Raw genomic sequence first — 12839 nt, forward strand, 5'->3', positions numbered from 1 at the left:
AACAAGAAGTATTGTCTGATGCTATCAAACACAATAGAATTACTCTTGCTGTCGTCCCAAATAATCAGACGACAGTTAAAAATTTCGCAGTTGTCTGAATCATGTTGTCTGATGCCATTATTGGCGTAGTGGGTGGTGGTGGAAACAAGCAGTCACAACTGAGCTTGTTAAATTCTATAGATAGGTTCTTGGATCATCATGGGAATAAAAAGATTTGAAACTTTACTCTTAATTGGGGTTCTCTCTTCTGGCATCTCTGATGATAATTTTTGGCTGATCACGTGGATCCGTGTAGCAGTAAGGTGTACTGTTGAAGTGCTTGAATTTCGTTGTTCAACTTGGCATTCACCTGAGATTATAGAATTTCCATTGGGGTTTGGCCTTCGTTTTGTTGGTGCCTTATATTCCCACTATCGCTAATGTTAGTGGCAAAACAATTTTTCATAATATTTATTTTACCACTATTGCTGAACGTGGCTTGGTAAAAAGTGCACCGATATGATCGAGGATGAGGCTTTTCTCTTTCGTTCATCAATTCGATCTCTTTCTTCTTAAAGCGGAATGCAGACCCAAACCCTCATCCTCAATTCATGTCTGGTTTAGGCGATGGCAGAAGCCAAGCCGACGTTGTCGCTCCGCCCCATGACCCAATTAAAGCTATCGAAAGAGTTCGAGATAGATTGGAGAGAGGAGTGAGAGCCGTCTATCTCCCTAAATTAGCGAGATCTTTCTTCTTCATCCCTCAGATGTCTCTCTCTCTCTGGTGTATACCTTATACAAAAGTAATTGTTATTAGATTTGGGTTTGATCATTTTTTCTCTATGATATGAAAGTGGCTCCGACCATGCTAGACATTGATTTCGGGCTTAGATTTTTAAACTCAGATTCGAATTCTGAACTAGTTTATATTCAATTTTACATTCAATTATTTTATCAAAGTTTGTATCAATTTGATTCATTAAATATTTCTGCATTTTAGGTTCATACATTCTTCTGCTCTATTTTTTCTATTGGAATTTTATATATATATATATATATATATATATATATATCAAAGATCTAAGGTAGAAGATGAAGAATAACAAAGTAAAAGAAGAAGACGAGCAACTGTTCTCTAATATTGGTATTAATCTCTGGTAATTTTTCAATGTGTTTCTGTGTGTATTAAGGGGAAGAAGACAACCCCTTATATATTCTAGAATCTGGAAATCATATTTCTCTAGCCAACCTGCATAGCAACCTAACAACTTGCTCAATACTCTAACAAACTTTGCTTATCTGTTGGTGTTGTTGACTTGACTGGAGCATTGATATTTGCTGACATTTTCTTCACTGACCTTGACACTTTCATCATCTAAGCTTTTAGTTCTTTGTTACCAAATTTTAATGAATGTTGTCGGGATGTTATTACTGACATCTCCTTGTGTTGTAGTGTTCTACACATTGCAACTATTTAAAAAGCTATGCTCTTGGCAATGTAGTCAAGTTTGATGACTAACTCTTGCATTTGGGCTTTGACGAGGTTCATCAACTGTGAACTGATGGCTGATGCATAATGACTCTCTGGAAACTCTATTTCATGGTAAGGTTGTTATTTCGTTCGTTGATTTTACATTAAAATAAGGAGATCCAATGGTGCTAACGTATTTCTTGCCTTATAAGATAAAATTAAAATGTTGAGTACATTGTTTACCTTCTCTCACATAAGAGGAGCTAGTTCACATATTTTTAGTTTGTCATGTATTGTAATCTACGAAATGTAGTATTTCCTCTTATGTTTGGTTTAGATAGAATCGTGGTTATTGTTAACTTATAGTTTGACATATATTCAAGCCACTACAAGAAAAAACATATTTAACAACATGCAATTCACGTTGTCAATAACTTTTGACAACGTTTGCCGCATGTTGTAGATGCCAAAGTCATTAAAAGTCCCCGAGTCCTTAACATCGAGCTTTGAACGTTGTCGAAAAGAGGCGAAGCATGTTGTTGTAATTATTCAACAATGAGCTATGCACGTTGTCATAAATTTTCGATAACGTTTCAAGCGCATGTTGTAAGTTTTAACAACATTCTCTGCACGTTGTCATAAATTTTAGACAGCATACACGGTACGTTGTCATATTAATGGATACGTTGTTATAAAATTTCAGTACATACTATTGCACCCAATTTGCTGGGTTATGCTTTCCTGTACCTCTAAACATTCACCATTACTTAAACTCATTCACATGCCAATATTAGTACACACTAACCATGTATGAAAAATTTACATTTCATTAGGAGTGCCACATTCTCTTATACATATGTTCTTTACAAAACAAGCATGACAAAGTACTGGATTCTTTGTTCATCAGCATTGACAAAACATGCATGGTACTCCCTCACCTACATAAATTCTCTAGTAAAGCAAAATGTACCTGCTACTTCAACTACTAAGGGAGCATTTTAATGGAGCTTTTGGGCCATGCAAGAGTGCTTCCTACAGCTTCACCAAGTTGTTTGGCATCCATGGTTGCTCTATACACTTCCATAGTCTGATACTCATCAAACACCACGTCAACCCAAACCTTCCAACAATCTCGTCCAAGAGGCACACAATGAACTTTTGTACTTGGATTTGTTGAAGAGATCTTCCCTTCAGCCACCACTTCATCTTCTTCATAATTGTTCCAATTCAAAAGTGCACATCTTCTATTTTCAAGATCATTGCTTGGAGCATTGATTGGTCTACTTGATTGTTGTGACTACAAATATAAGAAATTAAGAGAGAGAAATATTGGTTTAAACATCTAACTGTAATATTGCTCACACAGTTTCTGGAAGTAATAGCTATTGTATCAGTAGATTAAGAGGATAAAACTTAAAACTGAACATGTACCGTACAGTACCTAGTTGCTTACCAAGAGCAATTCTATTTTATTCTTCAAAGCATAGCCCTACTCTAAAATGATAATTAGACTGTAATGACTAATGATTGTTGTCCAGGAACCTCAATGCAGAAATTCCTCTCTTGTTATAGCATGACAATAGGTGAATTTTGTTTCACCTAAAATTCATAAATCTTACCAATTATAGCAGAGATTACATACCTGAGAAGTAGTTGCATGTGCATTTATCATTTTCTCTAAGTTTATGTTCTGTTGAGAAGGTCCCTGAATTTAGTTCAAGACACATTAGATTATGCTTCTTCATTCCCAATGGATTTGTTAAGCACAAGCCAGAAACTGCATATCAGATCTATCTTAATTCGTAGTTCACAACATGACCACAGGTCCACAAGTAAAGTAATACCTATAGTCATATGCAGTAAGTCTTGCAACTGAACAACTCATCGCATACCAGAACTCGTTTTTTTTTATTTTAACTCAAAAACACAGTAGTTTCACATTTCCAACTTGAAGATGATATCCCATAAAAAAAAAAAGGAAAAAAAAAAACTTGAAGATGGTATGAAGGCATATCGAATACCAGACTATTCCGCCCACTCATGTTTAATACATAATTTTGTATACCACGTACCAACTACTATCAGATCAATAACTTGATCCCCTAAACAATATAAGTCATATTTTAATAGTAAACTACAATGTCATACACAATTATGTAGCAGAAGATGTCAATGGCTATTTGCAGTCGAGAATACAGGAGCTTTTGAGATGAAGTGTACAAATGAATTCAATTGCAAGAGGTGGTATAGAATCGTTCTAGATAATTGGCAGTTTCTGTGTTTTGTTTCAGAATCCGAAGAGTAATAATGCATTCAAGTTTCAAGAGCAGATTTGTACCTCCTGAGTGGCCTCTTAATAGAAGTTCTGTAACAGATCATGAATGATGCAATACCATGTGTCCAAAAAGCATTTAATAGAAGGAGAAATTTACCCGAAACTCAGGACCAAGTTTGTATTTCACAAAGTTGTCCCATTCTATCTGAGATTTCACATTTGCTGGCTTGACCTTGTCAATTGCACGTTTCTTGGTAGGAAAATCCACAACCAGGCAACTTAAGGCATCACAGAAGGTTGAGACAGAAGGTTTAATCCAAGAGATGCTTACCTCAATTCAGAGATCCTTTGCAAGTTTTGCCTCACTTATTTTATTGATTATAAAATTCTAAACTCTCATCCTAAACGAGCATGAGACATAACTCCCATTATAACATTTACGCCCATACAAGTGAGAAGTGAGATGTGATACCATATGTGTCAAGAAAACCAGATGCCTTGTTTTTTCATAAATGTTGCAAAGGGAGATAAATGCAAACAATCTTTCATTAATACATCAGAATCACTGAAAAATGAGGAAGGAGAAACTCAAGATAAACTGACGGAATTTAGAAAAAGCCTTGACAGTTTAATTGGAATGATAGTCTGATCGCCTTTGCTAGATAGTATCAGCAGTTTGCTGTGGGATTTATTGTATCTTTATTTACTTGTTGTAGTGTATGGCACTTTGGTTGCTTTTGATAAAGAAATAAAATGGATTGTAAAATTGCACGAATGAAAAGAGAAAAAAAAAAGGATAATAAGTCGATATATGTAGACTATAAAAAAATCTCATCATAGATGAAAAACAGGATAAAAAAAAAGTGCAGTGAATGAGTACCTACACTGAGAAAAGAATGAAGCTCGGAAGGAAAAAACAAATTAATCAACTCAAGAGCATTAGATTGTTCAGTAGACTGTAGTAGACAAATAGCACTGAGACAAATGGCTGCTAACAATAATCAAAATAAACATAAGATAAGAGCACTGGCACCTGACAAAAATAATGATGTCAAAGAAAATTTCAACATGACAGATGACAAACCTTATTTTCTTGGTCACGATCAAGCTTCAAGAATATAATATCGTGATATTTCTGTGACAATTCTATATATTTTGGAGCTATAATCATTCAAGGACCACACCTGCGGATGAAGATCAAAGGAAGGAATGACAAATCAAGAGTAACTAATCTTAAGATATTAAGATATACCAAGAAGCATGAGCCGGGTGAGAAACCAAAACAGATTTAGTCATTATAGCAAAGTGGTGCAGGTAATGCAATTGCAGCCTAGGTCCAAGTTATGGTTTCGGTTAGCTAAATTCATGTCCAGTTTCAACTTCATGTTTAATTCTTCTGGCTTTTAAGAATCAATGAAAGATTAAAATGCTACTTTGTTAAAGCCACCGTGTTCTTCCCCCTCTTGACCCTACAAGCAGAAATTGCAGTCCTCACTAAACAATGAATTGAATCGAAAGGAGAAGCTAAAGGCAAATTCTCACACTAAACTTAGCCTATTCCAATTTGCCTCATATATTTTTGAAACTAAACAATTTGCAGAACTATAAATGTCAAAATTCCGTGCTATTCTACTCTACCTATTTTCTCAAAATGCAGAAAACTAGTCATAGATTGCAGCTAACTAAACTTTCTTAATCAATTGCAGATACAATAAGAGAAGCCCATTCAATTCCACAAAGCCATATACTCAATTGCCCATTCAATTCCACAAAGCCATATACTCAATTTCCCATTCAATTGAGTATATGGCTATGTGGAATTTCCGAAAATTTTCGAACCAAACACTACCATGAACGAACAATAAGTCAAAAAAAAGTACCTGTAATCAGAATCGGAGAAGCATTGCAGGAATCGAAGGGAGCTGATCTTGAGAAAGAGCTTGAGCTTGAGCTTCAGAAGGGAACCAAAGACAGAGAAGCTGAGCTGAGCTGAGAGACGCTGCGAGTGAGAGAGAGAGAGAGAGAGAGAGATCTGAGCTTTTGAGAGAATTTGAAATTGAAAACTGAGAATGAAGAGCGATTGGTACCTGGAGACGAGTTGATGGCGGGAGGGAAGGACTGCTTGAAGTCTGAAACGACTAGGTGGCTCCGAGCCCGTCGAACATTATGAAGGTCACCGTCGACTGAGGCGAGAGCTTTTGGTGGCGGGAAATGAGTTTTGGCTTCGACTAGGGCGTTTAGTGGCTTTGTAAAAGGTAGGTCAACCAAATTTCAAATTTCTCCTAAAATTTAGAATAAAACGGACAGCTCCCCTCACCAATTTTTTTTTTTTTATCTCAAAGTTTTGACAGCGTTCGCCACATGTTGTCATTCTGAAAAATTTTCAACAACGTGCACACCTGCTTGTTGATAACTTAATTGACAACTTGCAGATAACAACACACAAAGTAGATTGTTGATAACCAAATTAACAACGTGCAAATGACGCGTGTGGTATTAAATGATTTACTACAACGCACATTATTTGCTCGTTGTCGAATACTGTAAGTAACAACGAACATTTAGAGCATGTTGTTATTGTGATGTTGTGGTAGACTACTTTTCTTGTAGTGAGCACATGTCATAGTCAACCTCTTGCACAATCTAGCCAAAGTCCATAGCACATTCTTTCACCCTATCTTAGTTTTGTATATTATTTATCTTTATTATTATCACACGGTCTCTTATTTTGCTAATTTTGAGCTCCATCATATTTTCCTATGTTAAGACTGCTGGTGTGGTGCAGGTCGATGGTTCTGAATTGTACACAAGAGAGAAAAATTTCGTACACCAACAATTGTGAATTGTAAAGCCATATTCGTAACACAAGTCCAACATGTCAACATGCCTCTAGCTTGCTGATATGTCTCATATCTACTCCTGTGTGCATACAATTAGCAACCTTTTTTTGTAGCTAATGTTATATGCATACTGTTAACCTTTTTATATAAGATAAATCAAGAATAATTTTTGAGCCATATTGTTATGTTCTATTAGTACCAAGTTTAATGTTTTCGTGAGTATCATAAGATTGTGCGAGTTAAGGTTTTACAATGTGCTTAGTTTTTAACTTGAGGTTAATTTTCAAGTTGATGCTGATCTGGTAAATTGGAACATCCTCAGAATGAACTTCAGGAAATGAAGAACAAAAAGAGACAAGAATATGTTGGACACTAAAGAAGGTAAATCTTCCTATTTGTTAATGCGTCTTATAATGGTTGTTTATTCCATACTACCATCGTAGGCAACATTGTGCTAAGCTATCATGTGATGCAATTGGATCATCTCACACCTTTTCATTTGTGATTTTCATTTCACATTTACTAACAACTTTTGTTTGGATCATACTGCGCATACAAGATTTTACGAAGTACCGCTGCTGTTGGAGCTTCTGTAGAAATTGAAGTCGGAAACTATATAATAGAACTTGGTATTTAGAGGAGTATAAATTTGCTGGTGTATTGTTGTTAGTATGGGAATGTATTTCAAGAAATTACTGTTGTATTCATTAATAAAGGAAATTGTGGGAATATTTTAATATCTTTTAATTCATTTTTCAGCAAATATTTTTTTTATAATATTTTTGTTAATAAAGACACCAATAGAAGACAACCGTGAGTATTACTAGTATACTTAGTATTATTTGGGACCCACCAAGTCAGAGCTGACTATAAGTCACATATGATAGGTAAGCGTGTGCGTGTCTATTTGGGCCAAAGCAACCCATCTACAGCGCATTGACCCTGCTACACGTGGCTGTAACGTTGCTATTGCCTAAGGCAAAGCTTATTCGTGGGCATTGGGGAAAAGCCACAGAAAAGCCATGAATAAAAGTGGGGTTGTTATTGGTCAGTATTAATTGTAGTAGTGCTTGCGTGTTTGTTTTTGAATCTTGGAGGTCTATAGCCGTGGACCTTGGATACAGCTCTTACAATTCCGTCCTTGACTTCCTCCACTCTCCAAATCTTATCTTTGAGTAATGTTAGAATAGATGAGAGCTTCTGCAAGTGGATCTCAAGTTCTTGCAAATGCATTAAGGAGTTGCATCTTCATGATGTTAAGACAGCAAATATTTCCATTGAAAGCCCATCTTTTGAATCATTCACTATTGAGGTTCACCCTGCACTTACATGAGCATTTGTCTATGACATAATTAGCTACAATGAGCCACGCTCATACTGCCGTTAGAGGCACTAGCATCACTAAGGCGGTTACTTATGGAAACATCGCCACACGGGCCATCACCTAAGCTCTGGCTCAACCCTAGACCTCCACTGACGCGCTGCGCCAACATCACCTTGCTGCACTAGCAGAATATGAGAACTGATGCATATCAGTCCCACATCAAAGGCAAGGAAGAGATTAGTCTCTCCCTCATCCCTAAAAGGTCTACTCCTCTCTCCTCATTAACTACGCATTTATTACTTACCTAACGTTATGCTGTCAACATAAATACACTGACTGACTTAAGCATCAGAGCCCTTTGTATTTTACTTGACAGGTGACGCTAGCGTTACAATCCCTCCAGTAACTGTCTGAGCTAGGACCAGTGTTAACAAAGGTTTAGCTACTGCTGAATCTTAGACATTAACATTGGCGCCGTCTGTCGGAACCTTCGAACAAAAATGTCATCCCCCCAAAACCTACAATGACTAACGGTAGCGGGGAAATCGCTGATGAGCAAGCGAATCAATCCGCTAACCCCCAAATCATCGATTTCACGGTTGCCGTCAACCGGGCACTATTCAACACACCAGCTAACGCCGGCGGTGAACCCCAAAACACTTCACCAATCCCACACACCCAATCAATGGTGGAGAACCTACCCGGCAGTAGCCGCACGTCGGTGGGACAAGACCTTGCCGCTAAGCTAGAGTTAGCAGTAGCGGATCTTCACAAGGAAAATAGAGAGTGAGAGCAAGAAAGAAGAGAGAAGGCGGAAGCCCAAAAACAAGTGCCCACGTTGATCTCAAAATTTGACAATCTGAAAAGGGCGCTGGAGGCAAACACTAACCCAGCTTGGAGAGAGAATTCATGGAGTGCGAGACTCAGTTTGAACACGGGGATAAGGGTAGGACCAACGCCGGTTATACAAATGAGCATCCCCCTAAATCCACCTGAGTTAGCGGCACTAGGCCCACCTCCCCCGCCACAACCAATGATGGAGCAGGAAGTGGAGTCACAACCGTGCGCCAACCTCAGCACAGGACGAGCAAGAACATTAGGAATCCCGCCGAACCACAGACAACACCAAGACCAGGTTCCATGGAATCTCCAGAAAAGGCCCGTCGCTGATGCCACCGCTTGATCCTTCAGAGAATGCAGCAGATGGAAGAAATGTTACTCAGGGCAGAAGCGGGCACCCCGGCGCCAATCCCAAACCCACTCTTCGCAACACGGCTAGGACCGTTCACTGTTAGAATCATACAAGCCGTCAGGCCAGCGTATGCAAAAACGCCAATGATTGCTTAGTACAACGGCCTCATAGACTTCTTTGCCCATATGGACACATTCAAGAAGGTAACCAATAACAAGGGATTCAACAACACCACTCTATATCACCTATTCAGCGAAACGCTGGACAGAGAGGCAATGAGTTGGTTCTTTGAGTATCCACCCGGTTCAATGGATTTGTTCACCGCGTTGTCAAACAATTTCTTATCATGATTCATCCTCATGGCAGCAGGATACCACAATAAAGCCAGCTATTAAACGTTAAACAAGGCGTTGATGAATCCTTGAAGACATTTGTCATAAGGTGGAGAGCCTCTGCGCCTCGATGTTGCGACCTTGACAAAACGATGGCACTGGCAGCCTTCAAGCAAGGGCTTCTGAAGGGGCCATTCCATTATCACCTCAATTACAATTGCCCAAATGTGGCATATGACCATGTCATGGATGAGGCGGTTCTCCACGCATAGGCAGAATATAAGACATACGGAGAAACACCACCGCCACTACAACACCCCACCAAGGCAAGTCAACCTTCTTCCTCTCAGTAAGAAGCCACTAACAAATCCACCGCTACACCTCAAAATGATAAGAAAAGGGGGTGGCAGCAAAGCAACTATCAGGAGAAACGCTAGAAAGACTAATAATACCTCTGAAAGGGTAATCAGTCTTCCCATAATGACAATCGCAGTAACAAGCACACGAATTCCTCCCAGCGGTATGCAGTGTTCACAGTCCTCACCGCTTCCTACGAAGAAATTTATGATAAGTGTAAGGACCAAATTCCTCCACCACCGCCAAGAAAGTTTCCAAGGGTAGGAAAACTAAGAGACACCGTGAAATGGTGCAAATACCATGAAGATAGTGGTCATAACACCAACAACTGCAACGCCCTGAAAACCACGATTGAGACACTCCACTGCGAGGGAAAATTAGACCAGTTCAAAGTCCGCCAACCAACACCAGTGATTGCTAACATCAAATCAATGTGCTACATCAACACTATCGATGGCGGTGCCCCATCAATAACATGTCCCATAGGGCAAGAAAGCGCTTTGCGCGAGCCAATCACCCAAAGGAAATCTTCAACATCCGCTATGAGAGATCTCCCAAAACACCAAAATCTTATGGTAGTCCATAACCTTTAGTGAGTAGGAGGAACGAGGTGTCCACCTCCCCCACGAAAATCCATTCTTGATCGACTCAATGCTCGATAAATGGTCAGTGGTAATAGTGCTATGATGATCCATTCAGACATAAATTGGTTGTGGCATGACCAATTAGGACATCCTGGCCGTGATATGATGATCCGTCTACTAAAGAGTAAAAACTTCACACGACATCTTTTCTTTTTGAGCTACAAGAAGCTAGAATCAAAAGATGAACCAAGGAGGAACTAAGACTGCCACCGCACACCTTGTCGTCGCCGTCCACCATCAGCACCGCCTCCATCCCCTTGCGGCTTCCTACATCTTTTGATGCCAATGGTGATGTCATCACTTCCTTCTAATGCCAATTGTGGCGCCATGGTCCAACCGAAATGCTCATCGGTTGCTTCTACGACCTATATATATTCATTTTTGCAAAGCCTGTTCCTTAGGGAACTTAGGACCGAGACCATCCTACGCAAGGATACCATTCTATTTTTACACAAAACCCAAGGGATTATTTGTGGACCTATTCAACCAACTTGCGGACTATTTCGATGGTGTTGGTTGATACGTTGACATGCTGGTCACATGTCACGCTCTTGTTCACACAAACCCTGCTTATGCTGAACTCTTAGCACAAATTATTCGTCTACGAGCTGATCACCACCTGAATCATCCTATTACGTCAATTTGTCTTGATAATGCTAGAAAGTTTACATCAAAAATTTTCGATGATTATTGCACGTCCATTGGGATAGATGTTGAGCATCTGGTTCCCCATATACACACCTAAAATGATCTTGCAGAAGCCATCAATAAAAGACTTCTAATGATCGTGAGGACATTGGTAATGTGCACCAATCTCCCTATTTCTACTTGGGGTTATATAATTTTGCACGCAGCTATACTTATTCGTCTACGACCCACCTCCACTCAGCCCTTTTTTTGAGTCACAGTTTGTGACTGGGTACGAGCATGTTATCACAAGTTTGGGTAGTCCATTTTTAGGATAGATTCTGCCAAATATTTGGCAGATTTACCCTTAAGGTGGGCCTTGTAGGGCCACTTCGGATTTCATGGTCAAATCCGGGGCGGATCCTGTCAACTCATCCATACATAACAATGCAAATTGCGGAATTCATTACCCTTGAAATCTTTCGTCTTTACGAGATGCCTCGCACCATAATTAGTTGCCAAGACTGCATCTTCATTAACCACTGTTGGGAGCATTTTTTCAAGTTTTAAGGCCCCACACTTTGCCGCAGCTCAAATTATCACCCTCAGACCGACGACCAATAAAAGTTATTAAACAAGACACTGAAACATCATTGTTATTGTTTCACGGCTGATAAGCCACATGATTGAGCACATATCCTTACTGAGCCAAATTGTGGTATAACACCACATATCATGTCACAATCAAGATGATGCTTATGACTCCCTATTTAATTCATTAATACCTCTATTTAATTCATTAATACCTCTATGACAAAGATAAATATGAACACGACTTTTAGAAAAGTGGTTAAGTTCACCTAAAACTGCATCCTTATTGCCAACGTTCCCTACTGAAGAGACCTTCCCAAAAGCTTCCTCCAAGACTCTATAGATCATTTCAAGTGGCCGCAAAGGTTGGTAAGGTTGCGAACCATTTGGATCCGCTCTCGCATTCGAGGCTTCATCCCATTTTTCATGTCTCTTCGTGTTTTGCATTTTTCATGTCCCATTTTACTTTGTGTTTTGCATATAGTAGTATTATTTATGCTTGCCTTTGTTCTAATTTTTAGTTAGCAATCAGTGAATAATTATCTCAATCAAAACGGTAATGGATGTCTGTGACGGAAAGAGAGATATAACAAGATAAAAATGTCATTGGCAAAAAAAGGAGGAGTTAGCGGTGTTATTAACGTAGAGTGCTGAAACTATTTCGGGAAATTAATATTGAGGTGTCCAATGTGATAGCTTATCAAAATGTCCAATGACCCAAACTTCGGAGACTGTTTGAGCGACACTTATTCTTTGTAAGGGCATCTCCAACTGGTTTCGTCATAAGCCAAAATGGCTTTCGCTTTTGTGGGAAGCATCTCCAACCATTGAAAAGGAAGAGCCATTTTGACGATTGAGCCAAAAGTTGAGTCATTTTGACTCCACTTTGTAGAACGAAAGCCATTTCTGGGAGGGAAGAGAAATGGTGGGCCCCGGCTGCATGTGCTGCAATTGCAGCTGAAGATGATGACGCGCCAGAGGGAGAAGACACAAGCAACTCGCGGATGACGACAAAATAACTGGTTTGGAGTGGCTGACGCGCGAGACACGCGCTGGAGATGCAGCCGACACATGGGGCCCGGCTGTGCAGAACGGGTGGAAGTCTTCCAACGGTAATATATCGAACGACCCAGATTCAACTTCATTAATTCTATTTAAAATGAAAGGCCCAGATTAAATCTTTCTAAACATAAAAAAGTTAATATAT

The 12839-nt window shown here is 39.3% G+C and overlaps 1 protein-coding gene across 2 annotated transcripts; it reads right to left on the reverse strand.

Annotated features, from left to right (window-relative positions):
• Positions 1-1848: 1848 nt before the first annotated feature.
• LOC133719926 (uncharacterized) lies at positions 1849-6337 on the reverse strand. Of its 2 annotated transcripts, none has more exons than XR_009851562.1 (5): positions 5813-6337; positions 5606-5724; positions 3883-4909; positions 3093-3155; positions 1849-2747 (listed from the first exon to the last, which is right to left on the reverse strand). XR_009851562.1 is itself a non-coding variant. In XM_062146120.1 (5 exons), exons 3-5 carry the CDS (start codon positions 4894-4896, stop codon positions 2436-2438), a joined length of 462 nt encoding a protein of 153 aa, XP_062002104.1. In that variant the 5' UTR covers positions 4897-4909; positions 5606-5724; positions 5813-6337; the 3' UTR covers positions 1849-2435. The 2 variants fall into 2 exon arrangements, 1 of the variants encoding a protein (XP_062002104.1); XM_062146120.1 differs by having other exon boundaries at positions 4810-4909.
• Between the last annotated feature and the right edge of the window lie 6502 nt (positions 6338-12839).

This window comes from Rosa rugosa, chromosome 7, assembly GCF_958449725.1.
Source record: "Rosa rugosa chromosome 7, drRosRugo1.1, whole genome shotgun sequence".
Classification (NCBI taxonomy): domain Eukaryota; kingdom Viridiplantae; phylum Streptophyta; class Magnoliopsida; order Rosales; family Rosaceae; genus Rosa; species Rosa rugosa.